This window comes from Cucurbita maxima, unplaced genomic scaffold (genome assembly GCF_002738345.1).
Source record: "Cucurbita maxima cultivar Rimu unplaced genomic scaffold, Cmax_1.0 Cma_Scf00010, whole genome shotgun sequence".
NCBI lineage: Eukaryota > Viridiplantae > Streptophyta > Magnoliopsida > Cucurbitales > Cucurbitaceae > Cucurbita > Cucurbita maxima.
In genome coordinates, this window is record NW_019272026.1 from 6,025,333 (window position 1) to 6,053,274 (window position 27,942).

The 27,942-nt window shown below is 37.6% G+C and overlaps 5 protein-coding genes and 1 pseudogene across 8 annotated transcripts; 1 reads left to right on the forward strand and 5 right to left on the reverse strand.

Moving 5' to 3' along the window:
- Positions 1-637: 637 nt before the first annotated feature.
- On the forward strand, positions 638-5,587 carry LOC111485081 (protein PLASTID TRANSCRIPTIONALLY ACTIVE 10). Its single transcript, XM_023131782.1, has 12 exons — positions 638-1,378; positions 1,508-1,567; positions 1,665-1,694; positions 1,933-2,006; positions 2,567-2,648; positions 2,946-3,019; positions 3,217-3,283; positions 3,747-3,839; positions 4,182-4,358; positions 4,448-4,498; positions 4,629-4,780; positions 4,916-5,587. The coding sequence occupies exons 1-12, from the start codon at positions 638-640 to the stop codon at positions 5,334-5,336; spliced, it is 2,022 nt and encodes a 673-aa protein (XP_022987550.1). The 3' UTR covers positions 5,337-5,587.
- Positions 5,588-5,675: 88 nt separating this feature from the next.
- On the reverse strand, positions 5,676-12,650 carry LOC111485080 (transcription factor GTE10-like). 2 transcript variants are annotated; one of them, XM_023131781.1, is made up of 10 exons: positions 10,411-12,650; positions 10,252-10,300; positions 10,031-10,174; positions 9,579-9,652; positions 7,362-7,431; positions 7,160-7,243; positions 6,959-7,074; positions 6,691-6,757; positions 6,454-6,584; positions 5,676-6,352 (listed from the first exon to the last, which is right to left on the reverse strand). In XM_023131781.1, exons 1-10 carry the CDS (start codon positions 11,719-11,721, stop codon positions 6,071-6,073), a joined length of 2,328 nt encoding a protein of 775 aa, XP_022987549.1. In that variant the 5' UTR covers positions 11,722-12,650; the 3' UTR covers positions 5,676-6,070. The 2 variants fall into 2 exon arrangements, with proteins under 2 accessions (XP_022987549.1, XP_022987548.1); XM_023131780.1 differs by having other exon boundaries at positions 10,016-10,174.
- Positions 12,651-14,424: 1,774 nt separating this feature from the next.
- Positions 14,425-15,626, reverse strand: LOC111485092 (mitochondrial pyruvate carrier 1-like). 3 transcript variants are annotated; one of them, XM_023131797.1, is made up of 5 exons: positions 15,502-15,626; positions 15,217-15,289; positions 14,973-15,085; positions 14,833-14,887; positions 14,425-14,738 (listed from the first exon to the last, which is right to left on the reverse strand). In XM_023131797.1, exons 3-5 carry the CDS (start codon positions 15,063-15,065, stop codon positions 14,575-14,577), a joined length of 312 nt encoding a protein of 103 aa, XP_022987565.1. In that variant the 5' UTR covers positions 15,066-15,085; positions 15,217-15,289; positions 15,502-15,626; the 3' UTR covers positions 14,425-14,574. The 3 variants fall into 3 exon arrangements, with proteins under 3 accessions (XP_022987565.1, XP_022987564.1, XP_022987563.1); XM_023131796.1 differs by lacking the exon at positions 15,217-15,289 and having other exon boundaries at positions 15,290-15,626; XM_023131795.1 differs by lacking the exon at positions 15,217-15,289 and having other exon boundaries at positions 14,973-15,091; positions 15,290-15,626.
- Positions 15,627-16,909: 1,283 nt separating this feature from the next.
- On the reverse strand, positions 16,910-19,213 carry LOC111485087 (adenylate kinase 4-like). The gene is made up of 6 exons (XM_023131788.1): positions 18,948-19,213; positions 18,115-18,260; positions 17,903-18,022; positions 17,644-17,811; positions 17,313-17,402; positions 16,910-17,228 (listed from the first exon to the last, which is right to left on the reverse strand). The coding sequence occupies exons 1-6, from the start codon at positions 19,063-19,065 to the stop codon at positions 17,127-17,129; spliced, it is 744 nt and encodes a 247-aa protein (XP_022987556.1). The 5' UTR covers positions 19,066-19,213; the 3' UTR covers positions 16,910-17,126.
- Positions 19,214-19,660: 447 nt separating this feature from the next.
- LOC111484950 (nucleolar protein 56-like) lies at positions 19,661-23,669 on the reverse strand. The gene is made up of 8 exons (XM_023131610.1): positions 23,343-23,669; positions 22,539-22,753; positions 22,264-22,421; positions 21,886-22,073; positions 21,556-21,808; positions 20,956-21,104; positions 20,709-20,843; positions 19,661-20,276 (listed from the first exon to the last, which is right to left on the reverse strand). The coding sequence occupies exons 1-8, from the start codon at positions 23,548-23,550 to the stop codon at positions 19,930-19,932; spliced, it is 1,653 nt and encodes a 550-aa protein (XP_022987378.1). The 5' UTR covers positions 23,551-23,669; the 3' UTR covers positions 19,661-19,929.
- A 678-nt stretch (positions 23,670-24,347) lies between these two features.
- On the reverse strand, positions 24,348-27,634 carry LOC111484992 (annotated as a pseudogene).
- Positions 27,635-27,942: the final 308 nt, after the last annotated feature.

Consider the following 27,942-nt stretch of genomic DNA (forward strand, 5'->3'; position numbering starts at 1 on the left):
GTTATTCAAGGTTTGTACAATTTATTTCCTCACAAACTCTCTTCCTCATCCCATGACTTACCCTGTCCAAACTTTTTGGTGCAATTCATTCTCATCCATCTTTCTCAGTAGATATTCACCTTCATCTTAAAAAACATACAAACTTCCAGTTTTTTGTCTGGTTTTTGTCATAGCTTAAGCTCATCGCTAGCCTATATTGTATGCGTTACTAATCTTTCACATTTTACCATTAATTAAACCATAGGAGCCTAAAGCGATTTTAAGAACACTTTCTTAACAATTTTTATGAGAAAAAACGCCTTGAAGAGATTTATTATATTGCTAATTAAAAATAAAATGAAATAAAAATATGCAAAAAGGCATTTATATGTTAACTAGTGTGCTACTGATCTGTTTTTGTAAAAATAGAGAAAAAAAGATAAAAACCACAAATTAAAAATATGAAGGTCAGACAAGGAAAAGAAGTTTGCACGCATAATGGACGGTGATGATCCATGTGCACGACCGAGCTCACGTAAGATTCTAACATCAGATAACTCCCAGGTTGAATATAAAAATAGGTCCATCCATTCCATTTCGAGAAAATTATCTGGTTCCCGCTGCAAGCTCACAGGAGTCCGTTTTGTTTACAAACCAAATGCAAACTCTCTTAAACCCTTCTCATTTCTTCACCTTCCCCAAGCTCCGAAGCTCTCCAAGCTCCAATTCCCCTCGTACTTGCTTTCAATGGCGTCCTCTCCTCTGTCCACCGCTTGCTTTTCCCGGCAGCTTCAGTGTAAAGTGCTTCAGCTCAGACGAGTTCCCTGTGGACGAGTCCTTCCTCGAGAATTTTGGTCCGAAAGACAAGGAAACTGAGGATGAAGCTCGAAAGCGTAACTGGGTTGAGCGCGGTTGGGCCCCCTGGGAAGAAGTCTTCACTCCAGAAGCCGATTTTGCGCGGAAGAGTTTGAATGAAGGCGAGGAAGTGCCGCTTCAGACGCCTGAAGCGATTGAAGCCTTCAAAATGTTGAGCCCAAAGTACCGGAAGCAGAAGATGGAGGAAATGGGGTTGACGGAGGGTGACTATTACCGCAAGCAATGCGAAACTAAAGGCGAGATACCGGAGCCTCTTGAGACGACGTGGACTAGGCCGTTGGTCCTGCAAGTCGTGCCTCCACGGGACTGGCCACCGAGGGGATGGGAGGTTGATAGAGAAGAGCTGGAATTTATTAGGGAAGCGCACAAATTGCAAGCTGTGAGGGTGGACCTGGATCGGCTTGAGAACGACGTGAAGACAGATACTGGAGATATGTGTTTGGACAGATACAAAGTGTTTTTGAAACAGTACAAGGAGTGGGTTGCTGCGAATAAAGATAGATTGGAGGAGGAGTCCTACAAGGTTTGTCACACCCCCGTTTTTAGGAGATGAATTATTGAGTGGTTTCTAGAAATTAAAGTTGCCAATAGATATTTCAAGTTTAGAGCATTTTGTGACTAGCTGTTCCATCCAACTAATACTTTTTCACAGTATGACCAAGATTATCATCCTGGTAGAAGGAAGAGAGGGAAGGATTATAAAGAAGGCATGGTGAGATTCGTGAACTACTCATATAGTTCTAAAGTTTGATGCGGTTTATTTAGGCCTGTAGGATCTTGATTTTTCTTTTGTATATTGTTTTTTGCAGTATGAGCTTCCATTTTATTATCCAGGACAAGTAAGTTTCTTGCCCCGTCCCTTCAATTTAACTATGAAGATACACAATGACTTTGTCTGTCTTTTTTCTGTTGTCATGAAGATCCTCTTTATGATATTGTTAGTAAATACATTTTAAGTTTAAGTCGAAGAAATCTCTTTCATTCTGCTATCCTAAACTTAGAAAATAAAGAAAAGTAAGCTATCTGTTGTCAAATGTAAATGAAACGAGAAGATGACGTAATGGGCACTCCATGCAGATTTGTGAAGGGAAAGTAACTACTTTACACCTCTATCAAGGAGCTTTTGTTGATATCGGAGGTGTATACGATGGGTTAGTATAGTTTCTTATGTTGATCTTCTTGATGTCTATGGTCTCATTCTTTTGGATTGGGGTCCGTTCTTGTAATTAGCGTTGGGATTCCTTTTTGTGGGCTGGTACATTGTTTCATTTTTTCTCAGTGAAAGTTTGGCTTCTTATTAAAGAAAATGTTCTTTGATGACTAATGAAGCTTTAGTTCCTATTAGTTAAGAGCTCAAAATACGAGCAGTCTGAACTTTGTTGTCTCACTAAAATATTTCCACTCTACATCACAGAAACTTTTTTGGTAGTTTTTCAATTTTTACCAGCATTCTTTAGGTATTTTATCTATATATTCTCTTGTTCTCCCTAGCTACATTTTCTTTTTTCTTTTAATCCCCTCCACATAATTAAAATTTGTTATTATTGGGGTGATTTTGTCTCTGTTAATGAAAAAAAAGGTCTTCTCATTGATCCTCTAGCATTCTCTAGGGTCCATCCAGCATGAATAAAGGGAAACCTCAAGGAGTTTGACTTGTATTTTCATGAATTGTAAGTGTTTTCCTTTAGACTCATGCCTATAATAATTACAGGTGGGTTCCCATAAAAGGTAATGACTGGTATTGGATTCGCCATCACATAAAAGTCGGTATGCCCGTGATGGTAGAGATTCTGGTGAGTGTTCTCTTAGTAGCATTTTGTAAATTTTATTTACATTTTCTTATATTCATTATTTAATACTTCACCATGAGGGAAAACAGAAAGGAAAAGAAAATCACAACAAGCTCCTTCAATATTTTACCTTATTTATAAGATACGAACTCCTGTAATTTCTGTGACTTGACATGCCCCAAGGTCAGATTGTTAGTTGACCTTCTGTCTTGGGTGGGAAGAAAGAACGACTTGCTCATTGGTTTAATGAAACATATCTGTGTCCGACTAACTTTCTTCTGATCATTGTTTTCTTTTCAGGCAAAGCGAGATCCCTACCGGTTTCGATTTCCTATCGAAATGCGTTTTATTCATCCTAATATAGATCACCTAGTGTACGTAATTTTGACACCAAACTATTCTTATTAATGATGAGTAGGACATCTTTATATGATATTTTTTATTCAGTCTGTTACAATTGATATGTTGAACTTTCCCTCAGTATGCTAATTCTAGCTATAATTTAAATTTCTTATGCAAAAATTTGATTATGTTTATAATGTACTGTGTTTCATTCTGTCCTCATCTCCAGCTTCAATAGATTTGACTACCCACCAATATTCCACCGGGACGATGACAGTAATCCAGATGAAGTTAGGGTGCGTGCCTTTCAATCCTGAAAATGTCACATTCTTTTCCATTTACCGTGCAATTACTTTATATATAGTGGAGTTCGATAGCTTTCCTGTACTATGTTTATTTTTGACCTGTCAGTGAGAGAAAGAGAAACCCATGAAATGTTTGATGTTCTATAATGTTGTAAAATCTAGAATGTTTTATGTTATACAGTATTATTTGAGCGTGGAGAAGTTTTATTGTGTCCAGGGGTCCCCAAAGAAGATATATTGTGAATTGAAGAAGAAATGTCTTCTTCTTGATTTATCTCATCCATTGTGCCCAAATCTAATTTTTTTGATACTATAGTCTTTCAGATAGAGAGAAAGAGAGAGAAGCTTACGTAAATCTTTTATGCTTTATAGTATTGCCCAAGCATGGCAATTCTAATGTAAGTTCTATTTTCGTTTGTTATCCCACTGTGCTAATCCAATGCTCTCTCTTTAGCGTGATTGTGGTAGACCTCCTATTCCTAGAAAAGATCCGGGAATTAAACCAGAAGATGAAGCCCTATTGTCAAATCATCCATATGTTGATAAGGTAACTCTTGGGATATGAAGTAATGCCTATTTTTAGCTGAATTTCAAGCAAGTTGACCATTTGTACTCTATCTGTATATTCCACTTGGAAAAGTGAAAAAATCAGGAGAAATTGTTGGTGGAATAAATGTAATGGTGAGAATAATCTTTTATAGGAGATTATTTAATTAGGTTCCTGTTCATTTGCTTCCAAAAATCTTAACCTTATTGATAATGTTCCTCCAAAATCTGCACTACTATATGGAGGAATCAACATATTGTTTCCTTTTTCAGGGTACTTAAGTCTTTCGTATTTCTGTAAATCATTCACTAATGGTTTTATTATCCTCGTTCCACAATTCAGCTGTGGCAGGTACATGTTGCGGAACAAATGATTTTGGATGATCTGGAAATGAATCCTGATAAATACAAGGACAAAAAACTTTCAGAGTTATCTGATGAAGAAGATTTTGATGAAGAAAACAATGTCGAATATACCAAAGTACGTTACAAGAACAGCTTGTTACCAAAGATGATTCTGGTGAGCACTCAGATTTTGATTGCATTGACATTAAGTATTACATGCAATTGATGTATATTTATAACCCTGTTCTCATCTTCGATTGTTAGAAAACAAGTGTCAAAGAACTTGATTTGGAGGCAGCTTTTTCTGAGCGTCAAGTAAGCGTTTTGGTGAATTTAAGTCTTTAAGCCTCTCATGTTTCCACTATTATTTGATCTTATTCCTTGCTATATGTGTAATGTTATGATTGGTCATCTCACTCCAGTTTGGATTTCTATTCGGATTAAGGTTCACAATAAACTAAGACAAGAAGCACAGAGTAGAGGAGAGGAGTACAAAATTACTAAATTGAGACGGAATGTTGAAATGGATGAATATGACCTCATGCATTGGCGTAGATCCTTCGAGGAAAGAGAGGCATTAATCAGAGATATTAGTTGGTATTGTATTTGCAGTCGCATTATGTTTCCCGATTTCGAATTTTTTTCATTCAGACTATCTTAGAGGCTGAATATATTTAGCACATAACATGCAGCATTAAATTGTTTTTAAAGACATCTGTTGATTTTTTGCAGCCGACAAGCTCTTGGTCTCCCACTGGAAGAACCTGGAAGATATGTAGAGGCTAGTTACTTCGGGAAGGATCAGTATGACCCAACAAACCCTCTATATCGGTATGACTACTGGGGTGAACCCAAGAATTCAGAGAAGAGCAAACAAGAACGGATGACAGATGCTCACAACAAATCTATAGTAGGCAAAGGTGCCGTTTGGTATGAAATGTCATACGAAGATGCGATTAAAGCAAAGATGGAAAGAGAAGCTCGTTCCAAGGTTGAAGAAGATGATGAAGACCAAGATGAAGACGAGGATGATGATGACGACGACTTTGATTTCAGTATTTTGCGTGACCCAATAGATGAACTTTCAGACCAACCCCACGTGAATGGGACCGAATCATCTAGAATGTCGGATGAAGGTATGTTCGAGGATTAGTGTTTGAAGTAATTGCGGCATATGATTGAACAGGATAGTTGATAAGAGTTCGTAGAAGAATGCGGTAAAATGCTCCGAGGAATTCTTAGTTTAGGATTAAAAAGGACGAGAACTTCTAATCTTCCGCCCTTAAAATTTTTGGCTAAAACTCCACTAAAGCCTGTATTCAAAAGCTTGTGTTCGAGCCAAATTAATGTATGGAACATCAATAGTCTAATCGTGTAATGGAAGAGCTATATATGGTTGCAACATTGGAATCTGAAATGGGTTATATTTGGGTTGGTAAGGGTTTGGTGTTCTGTTTGATATTTGTGCGAGTGCCGAGGAAGAACTTGGGCATTACATAAATGGTTTTTTTATACAGACAAAACTGAATATTCTAGCCACAGTTCCTTTTTTTTTGTTCTTTTCATTATGATCCCCCTATTGTTCATACATTGGTAATGCATCGCTTCCAACTCTCGTCCTAACCCAAAAAATGAAATCAATTCGGCAATACCAAACACATCCAACTAATAATCCCAACGCCAACTTCAGCTGCGCTCTTCATTTTCCAAACAAACCTGCTTCGATTTGAACGTTTTGAAGCCAAGGAAAAATCATGGAGCACAAAGGGCATATCTATGATCTTTTAAGATATCACTCACAAGGCTACCAGTGACCGTCTGGACATATCCATCTATCATCATGTCCAGACATTCTATATAAAGAGAATGAAGAACAAAACTTCACTTCTAATCAATTTCCCCTTCTTCAACATCATTTGCTGGCTTATTAATACTTTTGGGGGGTGGTTCCCTTTCATCCTCCTCATCTTCCTCATCCACCTTCATGTACAAGCCAAGTTGTTCCAAGGGGTTACTACCTTGAAGCTTGAAACTGCCAAATCCATTCTGAGAATGTTCTGGGCTGGACTCCTCTGTGAAGTTCGGTAGGTGCTCGTCGTTGGAAGCCCTAAGCATTTCTAGATCCTCCATGAATTGACTGTTCTCGTTAATATCAACAGTCTTCTCCATCTGCGTGATGGTAAGTATGGAACTTGAAGACCAGTTCAAAAAAGACAATGTCTGATGCCTAGCACAAGTTCATGATTTTATTTATTATACCCACAATATACCTTGAGTAGAGCCTGACGAGCAGCTTCCCTATCCAACTCAATTTTCTTCTTAGCTTCAGCCGCAGCTTCAGCTTCCGCCTTCCTGCGAGCATCCTCTGCAGCTTTTGCCTCTGCTTGCAACCGGGCTTTCTCTGTAAGAAAAAATATGATTATCAACTTTCTGAAGTAGTTTTGATCACTCAACTTTGTCTAGTGTGATTATGTCGTGTCGTCAAATACAGAAGTAAAGACCACAACCTTCTCTTTGCTGTCTCTCAAGTTCTTCCCTCTCCATTCGCACTTTTTCAGGATCCCTCTTCTCACCCTGTAGGCATGTCAGTTGGCAACTTTCTAAACAAAGTATCTTAAACGAATAATATGTGAATAACTGAGATTTAGTTGAGAAAGAATGAAATAATGCCAGGGCATACAAAAAAATAAGCCTAAAAATGAACTCATATATTATGCGATAAGAGGTTGGCCCAACACTGGACTAATCATGAGTAGAATCTAAGGCTTAACAAACCTTTTCAAGAGCCTTTTCTCGAGCTTTCAGTATTGTGTCAGCAAAACGATTCCTTAATAAAGCTGCACGGTAAAGCCTGTCGGGGGAGACTTGCCTCTTAGATGGAGCACTCTCCCCTATAATGTTGAACATCGAAGATAAGATGATAACGCCCTGAAACCCAAAGGCAGATAACTTTTATCACGGTGTTTTCATTCTTACCCTCCTCTTGGTAGCTATCCATCTCAATCGTGTTTGTATTAGCCTGGGTGGTTTGCTCAACTAGACCAGTCCCACTTTCTTCATCTGCACAGTTATGGAAAAAACAGCAACTTCGTTTAAAGCACTGATGATGAGCAAAGTTGCTGGAAGCAAAAACTCTGTCAGCAAACTAGAGATACAAGATTTACCCCACCATACTCACAATTTCTAATTTCTATATCTCCGAGTTCACGTTGCTTCTGATCCACATTTGTTTCAGAACACAAAATTTCCTGACAAGATGAAGGAAGCTCAAGTAAAATATGTGCAACTCATTCTTCGCAGTGCTTTTATTAGAAATAGAGGTAAAAGTACACTGACATGCACAATGAACTAAGTACACAAGGAATCTCCAAGTATATAAAATCCAGCACGTGAATATTTGATAAAGCATGACAACTATGAACTTTCAGAAGAAAAAAAAAATGCAAATAAATTACTCGTACATTTTCAGCTCACAACCAACAAGAGAATTAAGTTCCAACACTGAATATTCAAGTTTTCACAGTGACTGATCATTTTAAAAGAAAGAACACAATCGCTATCATCCCATAAACAAAAGTTGAGAAAGTTTGCACACACCTCTACTATGACTATTCTCATGTGAGAACCACCAAACCCTACTTCATTTAGTTGCTAAGACAATCCATAAGATACTTAATGTTAGGCAAGTGACTACCATGGCTAAAACTCATTTCCTCCCCCATTCGATCAGGTGGTATGCTGGAACCCATCTAAGGAACTGAAATTTTACAGAAACTCGTTTAACATCATCAAAATCTTAAGACCCCTCAGGCTCGTAGATAGATTGTATAAACTCATAATTGTAGCATCAATGTTCCAGCTACAAGTTATTGGATGATAAGAGTTCTGGGAGCTGGTCAATGAAAATTCTGAACAAACTAGAAAAATGAAAAATTTTCAGTCTTTATTCACTTTTTTGTTGCAAATTTATGGAAGACAACAATTTCATTATACTTTGTCCAACGACCCAAAATTGGATGATGAAATTGAAGAGTGAGCTTCATTATCAAACATCCTAGATAACTTCTCTATCACAAATAAAAAAGATTGTTGGCTTTGGACTTTCGAGTCAACAAGAGCATTTTCAGTTGGATCCCTCCTTCGACATTTAGCTTTCACCTTTTCGGTGTTCTCTTTGTTTGCAAGCAAATAAGGGAGATCATCTCTCTTATTCCTTCATCCTTTTATAGTAAAAAAAAAAATTGTGTTTAGTGCTCTCTAGTTACCAAGTTTTAGACTGTCCTGTGTTCCGTCACACCTCTGTAGGAAGAAATTTGTTTCAACTGCTATGTGGCAACCCATTCAAAAAGAAAGCTAGAAAGCTTCAATCTAATGATATAAAATTGTACTTTGAAGCATAAGATGAGAAAAAATGAAGTTTTCAAATAGAAAGGCAAAAGATTGTGTAGGATATTTGAAACAACAAAAGTCTCATGTCTCGTTTCAAGTTTCTATAGATATAAAGCTTAGTATCCATACACCCCAAGTAATAAACAGTGAGTGATCATAAGCTCCAATAGTTTTCTTTTGGGCAGTACTTGGTCAATTAACTTCTCTCTGTAAATTTTCATTAAGCTGCAAAATATTTTGTTTAAACAAGAATGATAAACTAATTTATCTTCAAACCGTGCACCAAACTCAAAAAGAATTCTTATGAACAGTCCATTAGAATCAGAAAACTCAAATGAAATTATGAAAATAAGAAAAAATAAGAACTTGGAAGGAAGAGCAAGCCCAGCACTTACATACTCCCAAAATCCGATTATGATTGCATAGCTAAGAAAACATTTGATAAATGCCAGAGAGAAGTCATCGTGCATCAATGACTCATCTACCACGTACATAAGGACATATAATATTCTCTGTGTAAAGTACTGGTATAATATGCAATAAAGATTACTTTTAGCACAGAATTTTTCTTTAAAACATTATTATAGTATTAAAAGTGTTTACCGAATAAACTTGGTCCTAGAACTAAATTTGCATTTTGTATTAGACTATACTTATCTAACACCACCTTAAACATTAAACACAAAGGCAAAAGGCAACCTCGAAGCTAAGTCTCTACTTAAATAAAAGAATATTGATTCAAAATTCATAATAAATAAATCTAAGTATTACATGACATACTAATTCTGTTAGTATAACTTATCGTAGCTCACCACTTCCTTAAGTAGACATACTAAAGGTCATTTTCAATAACACCATAACAATAGAACCACTCATCCAGTACCCCTGCCTCACCACTGATTTTCCCCTCAAGATGGATAATGTTTGGTCGAAAAAAAAAAAGGTCGAGGGAAAAAAAACACTCTAATTTAGTCCTAAGCGTTGATAGTTTTTGGGTTTGCAATACCTTTGGAGCCACATTACTATCTAAAGCTTTAGCAGCATTAGATTCACTTCCCGATAAACTTTCTGAGCCAGAATCTGCATGATCAGTCACCTGAATACTTTTAGATTTGAATCTTGAAGAGAGAAAGAGAGAATCAAACAGTAAAAATGCACATTGATCTTAAGAAAAAAATATTGATAGATTGATACAACATAATTGTACAATAATACATTTCTAACATGAAGTTCAAAAACGTGAATAATCTAGAATTCATGACAAAACAAGGCCTTTCAATAGGAAATACCAAAGAAACAGATGCTCAAGTTAAAAATCCTCGTAAAAATTTAGATTTAGAATGAATGAAAAGAATATGTGATAAGGTTCATAGTTTTAAACTAAAATAAATAATAACACCAGAAATTTATAAATAGGAATTATGTGCAAGTAACAACACCAACCACTAGATGATGAACCTGATTCACTACTCGAGCTACTGGAATTACTGCATTTACTATCTCTACGGACGGCATCTTTCTCTATCTCTATTGGAGGATAGCTTGAAACAGGGGGGTCATTTCCACCAACAATGTCAACGTCCTCGTCAACAGGATCGTCTCCTAACAAGAAAAAAGATGTGAATTCGAACAGATCTAGGACAACCATCATTTTGAGCATAAATCAACCCATCTACTACCTTTACAAGGTGGCACCGATGAATTGCTAAAGCCAGATTCGTTATGAAGCTGAAGAAAAGAATATGGCAGTAATCAGAAACCAATGAATAACACACAATAATCAGTGCAATTTGAATGAGAAACACGTGAAATAAATGAGAATAAAAATATATATGTACCTCCACTACACATGGTTCAACCTTTGAGCGATCCTGCTTTTCCATCATATAATCGTCCAGTAGCTTCCTCAATTCAAACAAGGTATCATCACTAAGAGCATCGATGTCAATTTCAATCTCATCCTCGCCAGCTTGAGAATTAGAACTGTGCTCCTTTAGGAAATCAATGATGCTTTCAGGCAACTCTCCTAGCAAAGCCTCCAACTCTACACTTAGTTTATGCTTCTGCTGGTCAGTCATGATTTTTACCACAGTGTTTAGTTGAACCTCAGGTTCATTTGTAGGTATTTTTTTCTTTTTTGAAGGTGGCACGGGCAGAGTACTTTCAGCTTCCTTATGAACAATTGAGGCTGAAGGTACTTGACGTTGTTCTTCAGTTGTTACAGGGAGCTTCTTCTCTATAGTTCTCCATCTAACTTCAAAATATTTACTTAGTGTCTTAGCCATGGTATGGACATCATTCCCGGGAGGGTTGTAAGTCATCGCATTTGAGAAAGTAAGCCGAACATCGGCAGCAAAATCCACAGGATGTGTGTATTCTCCTGCAGCAATCTTCGACTTCACAGTGCCCAAGTCCATTGGATGCTTTATAACATTAAAATAATCTGGAATATTCAATTTAACAACATCCACTGGGGTGTTAAAAACCCAACCAAATTGATGCGACATCAAACGTTGCAGCAGCTGTTCACATTGTTTCAATGTCGCTGTCGAGGAAGCAGATACAACAACTGGTTTAATCGACTCAAAACGCCCAGATGAGCTCCTTTTAGCAGAAGGGCCATTGCGCCCAGAGGGCAGTAGCTTTTTAGCAGGAGGAGCTGCCTCGGATGACCTATTAAAAGTCTCTGGGGGAGCTACCCTGTGCTGATCACTGGAGCTCTGATTATTACAAGACGATGAGACGGCAAAAATTGAACCAACATTAGAAGCTTTCTTTTGCAGCACCCGAACCTGCTCAAGTTCTAACTTTAACCTTATCTCTAAATCCTTCCTTTCAGATCGAGACAATGTTGATAGAGAAAAAACTTGAAGCGGAGCACCAAAACAATCGTGACCATCTGCATTCATACTAACACGTTTCCTCTTAATGGCCCGTGAATCATCAAGAGTAGAGATTCCAGTATCCATTCGTCCAGAGCTCCCAAACCCTTCTGATTCGCCAACAGTTTCCACAGCATGTCGGTAATCTGGAACAAAACCAAAAGAAAGCCCTTTGGAATATTTCCTCGATTTCCCCATTGCCTGTGAGAGTGAATACTTACGAGATTCCTTCTGTCCAGCAAACTCTATAGGAACAGTCGGAGCCATAGGATTAATTCCCAGCAACTGCACATATCAACTGCAACCATAAATTTTGTCCCCAAACTGTAATCTTGGAATCCAGATTTTCAAAATAAAAGCCTCAGCCAATATAAAGGTCCCGGTTTGAAGAAATATGTCCCAGTTATTAATTTTTAGAAACCAATGAATTAATTTTAAGTTTGGCCTTTTTATATTGACAAATAATCTAAAAAGATTAATACTTTATCCGGACAACGGAGTCCTTCTGTCGTCGTCCAGTGTATGCAAGGGTTTCCATTTGTGGGAATCTCAAGCTCATGGAACAAATTCACTATTTCCTCCCTGGATGAATTCTAACATCAACTGGTTGATAGAGAACAGGTTCAGACAAGTTCCCAGAAGTCACTTAAAACAATATACAATTACTAAACAACCCAACCCTCAAGAACAATCACTGGCCCAGTCCAGCAATTGAAATCCTCGCAAACTCAAGAGCTTCGACCACATAACCATATATTTCCTAAAAACAACAATGCTTCCTCATCCCATCCCTCCTCTTGCGACGCAGACATCAACCTCACTCATCAAAAGAAATACTTCCGCCTTTGGGAGAGCCAACAAGAAACAGATACAAGAGCGAGGAGAAAAATCGAAATATAGCAAAGGCAGAATCTAATCCAAGAACAAGATAAACCCCTCGGAACGAAACCCTAGATCGAGCAGGAGTAAACGAAATTACGCCAAAATTCAAGAAGGAAACACAAAAGAGGCAAAAACCCTATGAATGCGCTGGTAGAAATCCCATTATAAACCTGGATCTCGAGCAGAGCCCGTCGCTCGCAATGCAAACCAGTCCCGAAAAGACGAAAACCCTTCGATAACGTCCTTTACAGAGAGAGGAATGAGAAACCGCAGAGAGAAATGGACAGTTGAGGCCTGAGACTCAGATTGTTGGGCTAGTTCGCTGTCTTATTTAAAGGCCCACAGGCCTCGATCCCCTTCGCTATCAAACGAATCTCAGCCGTCCATTCTCTTCCCTCCAAAAGATCTCACACATAGTATCCAAACCCGTTCAGACACGTCCGATTCAGATCTAATGGTGTGCTTCTGGAAGAATTATTTCCAATAAATTAAACCTAATCCAAATCCCCCGAAAATTCTCGCGAGTACAAAATTCCTGCAACTCGCGCTCCCATGCTGCAACGTGTGATATTGGCCCACATTTTGGAGGAAAGTTTGATGGGGACGTCGGCCACGTGTCTATTTGACTTTTGGCACCATCTTGGCTTTGCAGTTCAAATTACAAATTTAATTTATAAGCATTTAAGTTGGGTTGACAAGCTTTCTAATTATTTTTTTCCCCTCGAACATAGCCAACATTTCAATGGTTCATGAATTTTAATAAACTGCTTTTAGTTTAATTTAATACGAATAGTAATTTTATAATTTTTTATAACAAATATATTGATTGCAACATTCATTAAATTTAATTTAAAAAAAATTAAATTTTTTAAGATCAATTGAATTGAATTACGATGGTACTTTTAAAGTAAATAATACTGTCTCTTTATATCAATATTTAATTAAAAATCATTAACTGTAATAATAGAATTTAAAGTACCTATCACCTATAAGTTATAAAAATATATATCCTCCTGAATTAATTGCCATTAAAAGTTATATTATTGTGTTCATACATCATAAATAATTAAAAATTATTATTAAAATAAATAATATATTAAAATGTTTGGCGAATTAGTTGTATTAATTGCAACAGGACATTCTTTTAAAAATAAAAAGCTAAATTCATAATAATTTTCTTTCACCTTTATGTATGTATATATAATATATACTTACATATATAATTAATTAAAAACGTTGTTCTTTAAAAATTTGGTGTTGGTGAACTTATCGCTTGTGTTTCACTTTTGAGGATAGTGGATTTTAATATTAATATTGCACATATGATGTGACACTAAAACCACATTTATCCTTTTTGGAATATATTCCGGATGCCTCATTAACTTACTTCAACGACTAAAATCATACCTTTTTTTGTTCTTCCACTTAGGCACATTATAAAGAAGAAGAAAAAAAAAAACAAAAAAAAATAAAAATCAAAACTTTCAAAACTTTTATCAAATTTAATCATAAATTTTGAGATTAGATTAATATTAAAATAAGTGTGGCAGTCGTAATCTTAAATTTATGCAATTTGAATCCTTTAAAAACTACACTCCAATATCGATCATTGAATTATTTTTCTGTTGTAAAACCATATGGGTTTTATAAGAGCATTCTTTATAAATTAATCCAACTTTATTAAAGTTAATAGGGTAAGGATTTTGATAATTTATTTATATTTGTTAGTTTATTTAATTCTTTTATTATAAATAAAAAAGATTTGTATATTATCTGTACTAATACTAAAACTACAGGGTGAATTAACCTAACTCAGGAAACATTTTTTTCCTATATTAAATATCACATTAGTTTACTCTGGGGACATGCTTGCATCCTCCCCAAATTTATCCATCAAATGTGAAATTAACTAGTTGAAAATGAAGAAGATCTCACCATCCCCTGTTTGGACCCTCAGTCTTTGAAGGATTTCAAATCATTTGATGTGTTTGATTTGAATAATAAAATATATATATATATAGAATTTCAAATCATTTATATTTTATGAAGTGCAGGAGCCAAACAGACCAGATATGAACAGGAAGAGACGAGGCAAAAGGGAGATTACGAAGGTTAAAGTGAGCAAGATGGTTGTATTGTCTTTAATTAATTATTCGGCGAGATCACAGAGCAACAGTGATTCGAAACAGCAACAATGGCGATCATGTTCATACCACCGCCATTGAAACGAAGAAGAAGCTACTCGTTGCTATGATTTACAGTCTCTCGCTTGCCCATCGCCCAACGAGAGAGAAGATAGAGCTGAACAGTCTCATTGGCACCATGACATCCCACAATCAGATAGTTCCTAGGCCGAACCATGTACCCAAATCTCATGCATAGCAACGAATACACGCACAAAACTGCATATCACCAAACAATTATTACAACAATTTCGCATTCGAAACCATGCCTTGTTCGTATTCAAAATTCATTCAAGAGTGCGAATGTTTGAACCTGCCGTCATTCTGCCAGAAATCATATCGGCGGGTTTTTTCACATCTGCAAGCCCCTGCGATTGATTACAGCGGAAGCAGAGAAGAACATGAGAAACAGAAATTAAGAAACTAAGACTTCGGAAAAATCGAAGAGCTTACAGCAGCAACGAAACCAAAGTTAGCAACAGGCCCCCAAAAATGAGTTGTTTTAGGGCCAACAGGGCTGTTGAGGAAAGAGCGGAAAGAAGACATCAAAGAATTTCTTACTTTGGCTGCAGTTACGAATGAGAATCACATTCAAAACAAGAGAAACAAAGAAAATCATAAGCAGCAAACAAATCTATGAAATCCAGTCAAAGAACGTAATTATGAACAGGAAAAAAGTAAAGCAAGAAATCGATTCCTAATTTTTTCCATCGTCAAATACTTTTCCGTAGCGCGATAGACTTTGATCTGACGAATGACTCCGCGCTTACCTGTATAAAAAAGTTCACAATTCAAAGCTTCGAACGGTGAAATTGGACTCGATTACGACCGAATCTCAGGCAATGAAGATTTAGGTATTTCCGCCGCTAATTGCCAGGCCGAGGACGGCGAAGGGAGATCGAGGAAGAGAGTAAAATCGAAGAATATGTTGAAGAAAGTAGGCTAATCTCTAGAACGAGGAAATATCGCGAAGATTAGGAACCTGAAAACGAAGGTTGGAATGGCTGAGCGGAGATGGTGAAAACGAGAGAGCCGTGCAAGAGTAGTTTGTTTTGTGCGCCTATTTGGCGACCTTGCGGATAACGACGATGACAGTACTTTCGGGTTTTTTTTGGTAACTTCAACAGACTAAAATCAAGAAAGATTATAATATATATATTCAATAATTTAGGTTCGTTGGTTGGTTTTTTTTTATATTTTTTTTATACTTAAATTTGTGCTAGATTTTTTTTAAAAAAAAACTATTTAAATACTTACATGTGAACTTTTATAGCTAAAACTATTTTTTTAGTTTTAATAATTTAACCAAAATTTTAAAAACACTCCTAAAAATTGATAGTAGAACAAATAAACCAACAAATTGGCGTAGTTTTAAATGGCACATTGTATAAATGGCAGAAGATTTAAATTTAGCAAAATTAACCATAAAAAAAAGTCATCAATAATTTACCCCATGAAATAATTAAAGATACTAAAATATTTTTTTCAATCCACTTTTATTTATTTAGTTTTTTAATTCTAATGTTTATGCGAAATTTGTGTTCCCATTAAATCTTATGGGCTGTTGAGTTACGGGAATTAAACCCATTTTCTTTTTATTCTGGACTAATCATTTCATTTTCGTAACTCACGTTTAACCACGGCATAACTTGGTCAATGAAAAGTTTGTTGAGTTTTCATAAGAACACTTGTTGGACGGTGGATTTAGTTAGTCTAAAGCCATCGTTTGTTAGTCCAAAGGTTGTGTCGACTATATTGTGCCCATAAAATGCCATTAAAATTAAAAAAGAAATGGGCTATTTTCTTGAGGAATATTCTTATTTTCAACCCACCAAATTCAGAAACTTGACAAGACTGGCAACAAAGTAGCGGTAGTATAATTTTAATTGTACTGGAAAACTGTCAACCTATTTACTACAATCTCGTCCTTAAATACCCCATCACCAAGGAATACCGAGTTGGGAAGCCTAAACATACTAGGGACATTAGTCAAACCAAAGAACATTACAACATACTCATAATGGACATTAGTCAAACCAAATAACATCACAACATACTCATAATGGACATTAGTCAAACCAAATAACATCACAACATACTCATAATGGACATTAGTCAAACCAAATAACATCACAACATACTCATAATGTCCCTATCGAATTTGTAAGACTGCCTTCGGTATGTCCTCATCTTAACCCCCCTTTGGCTAACGATAGCCTGAACGAATATCAAACAAATCAAACAGAGATGCAACAAACGAAAAGGCAGCAAGGGGCCAAGAAATGGTGGAATCAGAAAGCATCTACGGAAATGGCAATGCAAATTCAGTGGGGGCCAGGCACATGATTTTTTGCTTGCAACTTCTTAGTTTCTGTACTAACCAAAGAATCTCATAAAAGATAACTATTTCTTATTTTATAGCAATACTAGTAGTGCATTATGTAATGAAAAGTTCACAGCATCAGTGTATCTATGGTTTGTAAAACAAATGAGGTTATCTCACAAAGTCAGCAGATTTTACCAAATAACATCAATAAAAGTTAAGGCTATGAATGCTTTCGCTGAAAACGATCCATCCATCGCTAAGTTATTATAAGACGCCCATTTCTAGGATGAGAGCACTTTCTGAATCTCTTCTGCAACCTCTTTGGGAGGCTTCTCTGCTTGAAGCTCTACGACAATTTTCTTCTTGGAATAGTAATCAATCACCTACAGAAAACAAACAACTTTCATTCGCATCACCAAGTGCCACAATAAATATGCTAAGAAAAGGATTATGTATAGCGATCGTACCGGCTCTGTTTGCTTGTGGAAAGCCTCCAGCCGAGATTTGAGAACTGCTGCAGTATCATCCTTCCGTTGAATCAAAGGTTCCCCCGTGACCTTCGAATCAGACAAGATTTAGTAATTTGTTGCTGGTTCATGAAATATATACCTAAATGGAGAGGTCTTTAGTTATCTCCCTATTGGAGGTCTCCTCCTTTGTAATTTCATACAATTACTGAAATTGTTTGTTATCCAAAAATTGTGGGAAACATGAAATTTAGTGGGAAGCAATAAGTTCTATCCTGTGAGTTTTTATCAAACCAGAAAGAGGATAGGCTAAATAAGATGGCTTTCTTACATCATCAACACCAGCAACCTTTGGAGGAGCAAATTTCGTGTGGTAAGACCTTCCGCTTGATGGGTGTATCCATCGTCCTGTAATCCTCTCCTCCAAGATCGCATCATCAATGGAAAAGTTAAGCACCGTATCAATTTTAGTACCCTGCTTTTCTAGCATCTGATCGAGCTGCAGTTAGAAAAATGAGTGAGCAAAAAAGTTCAAGAACCACTTCACAGAATAAAGTGCAAAGAGCAAAAATAAGTAAAGGATTTGATACCTTCTGTGCTTGGACCACTGTTCTAGGAAATCCATCAAGAATGAAACCTTTCTGACATGAAGGCTTCTTGACTGCTTCATCTATGATGCCAACAACCAAGTCATCAGACACAAGTCCACCCTGAAAATAAAAAGATTTTAGCAAGAAACAAGATGACTGCAATGCAAAACGTTGTGTCCGGCATTATATAAAAATAAAAAAACAAAAAATACGTTGTCCATAGCCTCCTTAGCCTTGACGCCAAGTGGGGTTTTTGCAGCAACAGCAGCTCTTAACATATCACCAGTAGCCAAGTGACACAAGCAGTATTCATCCTTGATGATTGGCGATTGGGTGCCTTTTCCTGATCCAGGTGGACCTGTAGAACAAAAATGATCTTAAATAGGAATGTACATTGACTAAAATGCACGAGATCTTAATGATATCATGGTTGGACACCACGAATATTAAAAATTGAAATTACAAGCATAAAATAATCTACATTTGCATTTCTCCTTCCCTCTGACTCGTTCTCATATATAGCCTATCGTAGTGAACAGAAAAAGGGGAACTCATTTCAACCATGTAAATATTCATGAAAAAAAAAAAAAAACTTTAGCAATTAATGAAATACTCAGCTTAAGCACTATGATATGAGGAATAAACGAGCTAAAATACCAGATACGTTTCTAAACAAGGAATCTGTCGATTTATTTAGCGAGAGATGGAGTAAATGAGTGATGCAGAGATCATCAAGTTCTTATATGGATAATCATCGACTCTACATGACCATTGCACATCCACCTAGGGATCTAATTTTTTAAAAAATAAAATGTACAAGTACTTGACGACCTAAACGAGACTGCTTCGAAACGCCAATCCAAGAGAGAAATCTCAAGCAAGGCACCATCGTTCAAACCATCGAAAGAGCACCACGTCTATTTATCACGAAGAGTTGGAATTCGCGGATCTAGGACGGAATTGTATCCAGTAGGAAATACCAGAAAAAGAAAGCAAAAAACAACGTAAAATTCCCGAAGATGGACATAGAAATACAGAAAATTACCAATGAGAATGAGGCGCTTGTCGGATTTTGAAGCGCACTTCATGCGACGGAGGAGCTCGGACATGAGATCGATGGAGGGGACATCTTCTAATCTCGCTGATCCAGAACTACTGGGCATGGCTGTTTGTTCTTCTTCTTCTTGGACCGTAAGCTCTTGCGGAGCCTCCAATGAGGTTTACGAGATTTAAGCTGTGCAGCAGGGAGCTACCACCTCTCCTTCGAAACCTCTTTTAACTTTTGAAACATCCACGGCGGCCTTCAGTTACCAACAATTTATACATATAATGACCTTGGTGTAAAATGACCGTGGTGTCCCTTCGTTTTATTCCTAATTTTTTAATTGAATAATAAGTTTCAATCCCGTCTTCATTTTAATTTTTTTAACAACTTGTGTTTTCTTCTTATATCTACTTTGCAATTATTTAATTCCAAAAATAAATTATAGAAAATTGAAACACAAATAATTCCTAAAATTTGGAAAACATAGTAAAGTCATCTACGATACCATTGAATAAATTATATTTAATTAATATAATAATTTGTGCAAATTTGCATTCTCTTAAAAGTTCAAATAATAATTTAATTAATTTTGGAAATGCCTTACTATTTTTAATAATGAAATGGAATAATTCCTAACTATTTCAAAATCACATTAAATTAAAGATAGAGAAGGCAAAATATGGAATCTGAGAGAACTTCATCTACGACCGTTCTTAAAGTAAAACAAAACATAACTTCCTGACAAAATTAGAGTTAGAATACATTTCCAGAACCGGAAGTCGTCCAGATTAAGACAATACGGCAACAGAAGCATCATAAGCATATTGGCACAAGTTTTGCGGATCCCAGACCGAAAAACAGCCACAAACGGCATTTCTACAGCTAGAACATTATAGCAACAAATTCATGTCTACCTCCTATAAATAATAACCATCCATCTCTCTCCATCTTACTTACTGTGGTTTTGTCGACAAGCTATTAGCTATTCGGCATCTTCGCTTTTCGACTTCTTCTTTTTCTTCTTACTATCTTCTGCAGCAACATGATCCTCCTCCTTGCTCTTCTTTTTCTTCTTCTTCTTCTTGCCTGCTTCTTCCTCCCCGTTTACTTCTCCATTTAACATTTCTGAAGCCTGCTGCTGCTCCTCCTCTGATTCCTTATCCAACTTTCGCTTCTCCTTCTTCTTCTTCTTTTCTGATTTCGCGTCACCGTTTTCAGTGGCACTTGGTCTGTCCTCAACCTCACCGTTCGCACTAGCTTTTGATTTCTTTTTCTTGCTCTTTTTCCCTGAAGCTTCACTTGCCACTTCTTCTATGTCCATATCAGTTGCTGCAACATTTACTAAATTAGTGTCACACAGTCAAGACATCGGCAAAAAACTAAAAACAGAGTCGAATATAGGTTTCTGGTGGTAAGGAGTGAGAATGCGTCTTCCTTCCATTCACATCAGCATCATTCTTACTTCAAAAATGATGTGGGATCTCATACCAAAAAACAAAACAAAAGAAACAAAAAGGATGTGAGATCCACCAACGATAAAGTGGCTTATAAGCAAATCATAGTGTGAATAGTAGGTACTCCCACAGTGCTGAAATCTACCTCAAACTGACGCATCTTCCATAAATAATAATAGAAATTAGAAGGAAATCTCAAAGCACGAAAAAACATGGTTGCAGAGCAGAGCCACGCTTCAATGACATGTCGCAAACGAATATTGACAATTTTTTAGTTGAATGGCCAGCACCATAAACATTCTGTTACCTTTGTTATCAGCACTTTCAATTGCAGATTTCATAACATCTATGTTTTTACGAGGTGCTATTCCCTTGTCATAAAAGTCAAGGCGCTCTTCAACTTGCTCACGAAGTTTCTCTCCAAAGGTTGTGGTACTATTCTCTGAATGGCAATACAAAACTATAAATTAGACCCAGTAACTGGTAGCTATAATTTATTATAGAAAGAGAACTATAGTTTACCCAATACAAAAGGTTGGCTATGCAACATTTACCTGCAAAGCAATCAATACGTGATGCAATAGAACATTTGTTTGCAAGATAACGAGCCATTCGACCTTTGTTCCGTGCAGATGCTCGCCCAATGAAAGAAGAATGAAAGATCAGACCATATTTAGGAGTGTTTCCTTTTGTCTTCAAAGCCCTGTATAGGAAAAAATGAACGTGTTGGACATTTCTTAATTAGCAAATCTCAACTGGTAATAAAACTTTCCATGACAAGAACATAATCAAACATAAAATTGAAGAATTTAGTGGCAAAATTTCTAACTTAGTTTTAAAGATAAATTTCAAACTAAATTTGAGCCCGTGGCAATTTGATATTAAAGAGGAAATAGAGCTTTAATATTTCAGAACGGATGAAGAATCTCATAAATTAATGCAGAATCAGAGAAATAACACACCATATTGTCCACAAATTGCATCAGAAACTTAGTTTTAAGGACAAAACATTTCAAAATTTGAACCCCTGGGAACCTGGTTATAAAGAGGTAATAATGTCTTGATATTTCAGAATGGATGAATGATCTCATTAGTCGATGCAGGATCAGAGAAATAATACACCACTATTCCAACAAATTACATCAGATACAAACCTGAAGAGTGCTTTCTCAGCACCGAGAATCTGAAGGGTGGAAGAAGGGCACTTGGCCAAATTTGTGAGACTACCAGCATGAGAAATTAAACGGGCCCCAACAACTTCACCAATCAAAGAGGCCAAATTGGGAGCAATATCATTCATTTTAGCAACTAGATAATCAAAAAGCTTCTTCCTGTATTCAGATAGATCCATCACCCTCTGTGCAAATTGCTGGACATTAATCAAGTCAATAGGAGACAAATCCTGGCCTGTAGCATAGTCAGTTTTCAAATCAGGTAATGGAATGAGAGTGCAAATAAAAAATAAAATTAAGCCAAAGACGTACCCATGGAGGCTTTAGCTGCTTCAACAATCTCCTTTGCTTTATCTTCATCACCAATAATATCAGTCAAGGCAGGGATTTTATCTTCAGCCAACTTTGATTTGTCCTCGATGAATTTAGAAACTTTAGCATAAAGATAATTGTCACTGACAATCTTCACCAACTCCGGGAAATGCCAGGAATACCATTCTCTGCATCATACAAGTAACATGAAATCATTAACGAAAAACACTCATGATTTCACCAAGAAACAAAACTTCAAAATCACTAACGTAGTATCCACAATCACTATCTTCATCTTAAAAGAGGTAAGAGCAGTAACCAAGTTCTTCCAAATTGAAAAGCTATGTCAAGAACTCAAGATTCTTCGTAATCAAATACCTGACTCTCATGGAGAAGGAATTAATGTCCTTGTCTAGAGTGTCAAGAAGGAAGATAGCTTGAATCACCATGTTATCAACACGGTTAACATTGAACTTGACCTTTGCTCGACTGTAACTGTGTCCCAGACCAAGTTGGGCTTTCTCCAAATCCCCCGTCTGTAAATACAAATAAATGGTAGGATGAATAAAAGAAATTTGCAAGAGAGTAACACGTGAGAAAACATAGAAACCAGAAACCAAAGTAAAATATTAGGAGAAGTGGAGCATGTAAACCTTGAGGTCCTTGATAAATTTGTCGAAGTGTAGTCGCACACCGCGAAGCAGCTCCAGAACGAACTCATTGCTTTGGCATGGGATTTTAGTCTCTTCAAATATGTTAGAACCAATTTTGGGTTCAGCTAGTCCCAAAACGAACTTGGCCTTTTTGCCTTCCTTTACTTTTGGAAGGTTAATTTCCAGAAAACTCCTAAGCTCATCAGTCATGAGCCCTGTCATTTATCAATAAATTATTTAGCAGCCGAAAATTTAAGATTCGATCATAAGGAAGTAAAACATGAAGAACCCAATAATGAAATTAGTTCCTGGAAACGACTCAAACTAACAAACTCATGATTTATATATGATTTCAGCCATTCGTTCAGAACTGAAGTTAGGTTTCTCGCTAATGCAGAGAGTACTTTTTTTTTTTTTCACAATCATCCTTCCAACATGTACAACATTGTTTGAAACATGAAAACACGAGTTGCAAAAATCCTGACACGACAGAGTCAAAGCTTATGACATACAACTATACGAGCACAACGAAATCAATAAGGCCAAAACTAAAAGCATTGGCCTTTTCATTGAAACAGATTGTCGTGGTCTAACGAAACAAAAACACGTAGAAATGAGCTCGAACACGGGAACACATCACTAGTGGAAGAACCAGTCAAGTCATGTCCTAAACAAAGAACCAACATAACCATTAATGAGGTAAGAAAGTAACTATTCAATGACATAGACAAACACATCCGATATCGTAAAGTGAAAAATGCATATTTACTCATCCAAGATCCCTGAAATCACTGAGGGAGTTACCTTCGGAGACCGAGTTGCACTGCTTGAGCGCATCGAGAGCCGACTCAAAGGGGTGAAAAGCAGCAAGCTTCACGACCTTGCCGAAGCGGTTAAGGTCGGAGACGGAGCTCCGAACGGCTTCAGTATTCTGCCCAATTTCGTCGAGACCATGGGCATGAAACAGAGCATAACCAGAAGCAGATTCATATAGAAGATACGTCGACGTCATGGGAGCAAAACCAGAGAGACGCTACCACAGAACCGCTCCCAGTTTCTCTCCTTCTATGGCTTAGGAAGGCGGGAGGTGTCGGGGGAAAGGTTTTAGGGTTTGGGGGTTTTAGAAGCGGCCTTCTCTATAAATTTTACAAACTTATAAAAAAAAAAAAATAATAATAATAGTATAAAACAAAATTCATACGTGGCATTCGCATTGCAATTGGAAGCCCAACACTTCCGAAAAATTAATTAGCCCAACACAAGCGCGCGAGAGAGGGATGCTATTTCGAAAAATTAATAGGCCCATCATCGAACGGTGTAGGTTGATAGGGCTTTACAACAATTAATAGGCCAATCATCATTCCTATAATGTGAAACTATAATATAACTCAGTTCCACGTGTTAAGATCTAATCTTATGGAATAGGGATCTATTAAGGTTAATCACACCATTTTTTTAAAAGTACGATCGACTGTAACGTTTAGCACTTATTGGTATAATATAACTCGCGCCACGTCTTAAAGACCTAATCTTATGGGATAGGGACCCATTAAGGTTAATCGCACCATTTTTTCTAAAGTAGACCTAATCTTATGGGATAGGGACCCATTAAGGTTAATCGCACCATTTTTTCTAAAGTATGATCGACTGTAACGCTTAGCATTTATTTAAGAGGTTGAAAATAACTCTGATCTAACATTTTGTCATCTAATATAAAAATGAGCTAAAGAGGGTCGTGTCTATATTGAGAATGGAAATGAGGAAGACTCACTATACACCTTTGATTTTTATGACCAAATGTAAGGAACATTGACATGAAAGTTCATACATAGATCGTTTTTTGTTAAGAGAGGAAAAATGTCGTTTTACGTATTTTACGGGTCTCTAGAGACGAGCTATGAACAAATATCACAAATCTAACTAGGCATGCATATTCGCCCATGTCCCTCTTCCTTTTTATTTGGACTTGCACCGAATCATTTGCTTTCTTTAGATTCCGTGTTCAAGCATTGCTCGGACCCTGGTTGGGAGGCCGTAGAGATGAATGAACCCAGCAGCATCAGCCTGGTTGTAGACATCCCCGTTCTCAAATGAGGATATGTCTTGCCTGTACAGGCTGTTCGGGCTTTTGAGCCCAGCCACGGTCGCCGAACCTTTGTACAGCTTGAGCCTGACCCTTCCACTTGTTGTTGCGGTTATTTTCTCCATGAATCCATCCATGGCTACTCGTAGTGGGTCGAACCATCGGCCTGCGTACACCAGTTCCGCATACTTGAGGGCAAGTGAGTCCTTGACTTGTATGGTCTCGCGGTCGAGTGTTAAGAACTCAAGCTCTCGCGCAGCTGTGAATAGGATGGTTCCTCCTGGTGTTTCATACACACCTCGGCTCTTCATGCCAACGAGGCGGTTTTCGACCATGTCGACTCGGCCGATGCCGTGTTTCCCGCCAATCTCGTTGAGGTGGTCAAGAAGGGAAGCTGGTGACAGCCTTTTTCCATTGACAGCAACAGGAAGTCCCGAGACAAAATCAATCTCAACATATCTGCCACGAACAACAACAAACAAAATTAAGTTCAGTTGCAGAAATGCAGAGGAGTTGAATTAAGAAGAACAGAGAAAATTTACTCGGGTTGGTTCGGAGCAGCCTCGGGATCAACAGACATCATGAACATGTCCTTCTTTGGCTCATTAGCAGGATCTTCCAAAACGTCACCCTTCAATCACATATTATATATAAATGAATACAGGCCACAAGTCTCAAAAGTCTCAAACCAAACAAGCCCGGTCAGAGCTGACTAGCCATTGTTCACCATATTGGCTAATCAAGGGAAAGATCATAAGTTTATAAGTAAAAAATACTATCTCCATTAGTACAAGGCATCTTGGAAAAACCAAAAGCAAAGTTATGAGAGCTTATGTTCATAGTAGACAATATCATACCAGTGTGGAAGCTCGTGATTCCTAATATGGTATCAAAACCATGCCCTTAACTTAGCCATGTCAATAGATCCTCGAGTGTCGAACAAAGAAATTATGAGCCTCGAAGGTACAGTAAAAAAGTGTTGGTGACAACAGAAAACTGAATTGAGATTGAGAGGAAGAGTGATTTGAGTGATGGGGAGGGAGGTCCTTTTATAGGGGGTTCCCGGAATTGGTTGAGATTTTTGTGGAGATTTGTGGATGATTTTGTGGATGAATTTGAATTCACCTCCTCCTTCTCTTCGGTAACTAATTCAAATTTTATTATTAGCTATTATTAGTTTCAACAAAAAGTGACTCAAATCGAACAAATGAGGTACATTGTTCGATGGTTCCTTAGGAGGAGTTGAGCCTCAATTAAGGAGAGGTTGTTCGAAGCCTCCTTAGAAAGAGTTGAGCCTTAATTAAGGAGAAGTTGTTCGAGGGCTCCAAAAGCCTTGGATGAAGATCATAGGTTTATAAATAAGCAATACCTGAAACCTTTTGGGGAAACCAAAAGAAAAGCCTCGAGAGCTTATGCTTAAAGTGGACAATATCATATCATTAGAAGAGGTTCGTGATTCCTAACCGATCAAGCCAAAGAAAAAAAGGATCACAGTCCTACAAGAAATCCAACATCTAAATGATAGCCAAATTCAACCTGTATAGCATGAAACAATATACTTTCAACCAGTTTAACCAACCAGCAGCCATGACAATTACCTCATGACTAAGGTGCCAAATATTCCGGTCTCGACTGTATATCGATTTCTTCGTGACGGGGACGGGCACGTTATGCCTCTTGGCATATTCAACGGCATCTTCTCTTCCAGTAATGTCCCATTCTCTCCAGGGAGCTATAACACGTAGTTTGGGGTTCAGAGCAAAGAATGTGAGTTAAAACCGTACCTGCACGGAATAAGCAAAAAAAACATGAGATTCTCCTTCAAGAATATTGATAGAAAATCAAAAACTATGGCAATCAGGCAGACCTGATCATTCCCTTTCCCTGTGCAACCATGAGCAACAGCATCAGCTCCAACTTGTTTGGCAACATCCACCATGGCCTGCAAAAACCACCACCATAACCTCTGTTACTCACTCAAATTCATCTCAGCGGGAATCTCCTTAAAAATTACTAGAAAAATCTAGCCGAAAAATTATATAAGAATCAGACACAGGGGTGTGCGAGCGAGGATGCTTGCCCCAAGGAGTAGATTGTGAGATCCCACGTTGGTTGGTTGGTTTGAGAGGAAAAGGAAATATTCTTTAAAAGGGTATTGAAGCCTCTTCATCGCATACGCATTTTAAAACTGCGAGGTCGAAGACGATACGTAACCAGCCAAAACGAACAATATCTGTTAGCGATAGAGTTAGGCGGTTACAACGAAGTAGCCTCCGGCAGAGGAGATCAAGAAAGATCTAACCTTGGCGATGACAGGGCGAGCCATGGAAGTGCCAAGCAAGTATTTCCTCTCATAAATGGCACCAGCTCGCAAGCATGGAAACACGTAGTCTTCAACGAATTCATCCCTCAGGTCTTTCACAACAAGTTGACAGGCTCCGCTTGCTTTGGCCTTCGCTTCCAAACCATCCAATTCCATCACTCCCTGCATATTTCACAATCCTAATAAGCCAACAAAATGGAACCAAACATCCAAACCTACACCAAATATAAACCAATGTATGGGCATGCGTACTTGCCCAACATCAGCAGTGAAGCAAACAACCTCACACCCGTATCTCTCTCTGCAGGGAAAAACAACACAAAATGGATGTCAAACAAACGAGTGAGAGGTACAAAAAATGATTGTTAAGACGAAGAGCTTGAACATGGCCAGCCACGGCACGGTAACAGACGTGTCCAAGCCACCGCTATAAGCTAAAACAACTTTGTTCAATCTAGTGGCCATCATATCGTTGGTATACGCACCGTCGGCTTCTCCCAGCTCTTGGTAAGGGCACGACGAAGAAATTGGATGGTTTAACCAAGCCGAGGAGGCGATTTTGCGTACTGAATTGAAAGAGCGGTGAAAGAGAAAGGAGTGGATGGGGATGAAGCGGGAAGCTTGTGATGAGCCTTTGCTGAAACGGTGGCAGAGGAGCCGGTGGCGCTTCACAAAAGAGCAGATATGAACGACTTACAATTTCTGACTCATGAATTCTGTGCTGCATGAGGGAGGCCCTTTTATGGACGAAAAATCTCCTCTTTTTTGAACATAGATTAAAATAAATATTTGTCCTTTGCCTCTAAAATTTGTATGATCCCAATTACAAGTTGTATATAGTTGAAAGAACGGTATGAATTTACCACCACGATGACTCGCATAGGGAAAGCCTTGCTACTATCCAAGAACGTGGGAAATGTGTCTGGCCCGAGAGGATGAATCTATCAAGTGTTAGGGTCATAATTATTTTGGACCTTCGATGTCTTGATTCAATGGTT

Bases quoted from the DNA above. Each gene is read 5' to 3' on its own strand.
- LOC111485081 (XM_023131782.1), top strand. From the start codon at position 638: ATGCAAACTCTCTTAAACCCTTCTCATTTCTTCACCTTCCCCAAGCTC. The intron at 2,649-2,945 runs GTGAGTGTTCTC...TTTTCTTTTCAG, and splicing joins CCGTGATGGTAGAGATTCTG to GCAAAGCGAGATCCCTACCG. The intron at 3,840-4,181 runs GTAACTCTTGGG...TCCACAATTCAG, and splicing joins ATCATCCATATGTTGATAAG to CTGTGGCAGGTACATGTTGC.
- LOC111485080 (XM_023131780.1), bottom strand. From the start codon at position 11,721: ATGGCTCCGACTGTTCCTATAGAGTTTGCTGGACAGAAGGAATCTCGT. The intron at 10,175-10,251 runs GTAGTAGATGGG...TTTTCTTGTTAG, and splicing joins ATCGGTGCCACCTTGTAAAG to GAGACGATCCTGTTGACGAG. The intron at 6,353-6,453 runs GTATATTGTGGG...ACCATCACGCAG, and splicing joins CTCGTCAGGCTCTACTCAAG to ATGGAGAAGACTGTTGATAT.
- LOC111485092 (XM_023131797.1), bottom strand. From the start codon at position 15,065: ATGTCTTCTTTCCGCTCTTTCCTCAACAGCCCTGTTGGCCCTAAAACA. The intron at 14,888-14,972 runs GTAAGCTCTTCG...AATCAATCGCAG, and splicing joins ACTTTGGTTTCGTTGCTGCT to GGGCTTGCAGATGTGAAAAA. The intron at 14,739-14,832 runs GTTCAAACATTC...GGTGATATGCAG, and splicing joins TTCTGGCAGAATGACGGCAG to TTTTGTGCGTGTATTCGTTG.
- LOC111485087 (XM_023131788.1), bottom strand. From the start codon at position 19,065: ATGCCCAGTAGTTCTGGATCAGCGAGATTAGAAGATGTCCCCTCCATC. The intron at 18,261-18,947 runs GTAATTTTCTGT...TTTGTTCTACAG, and splicing joins CAAGCGCCTCATTCTCATTG to GTCCACCTGGATCAGGAAAA. The intron at 17,229-17,312 runs GTACGATCGCTA...TGTTTTCTGTAG, and splicing joins TCCACAAGCAAACAGAGCCG to GTGATTGATTACTATTCCAA.
- LOC111484950 (XM_023131610.1), bottom strand. From the start codon at position 23,550: ATGACGTCGACGTATCTTCTATATGAATCTGCTTCTGGTTATGCTCTG. The intron at 22,754-23,342 runs GTAACTCCCTCA...GATAAATGACAG, and splicing joins GTGCAACTCGGTCTCCGAAG to GGCTCATGACTGATGAGCTT. The intron at 21,809-21,885 runs GTACGTCTTTGG...ACTATGCTACAG, and splicing joins AGCAGCTAAAGCCTCCATGG to GCCAGGATTTGTCTCCTATT.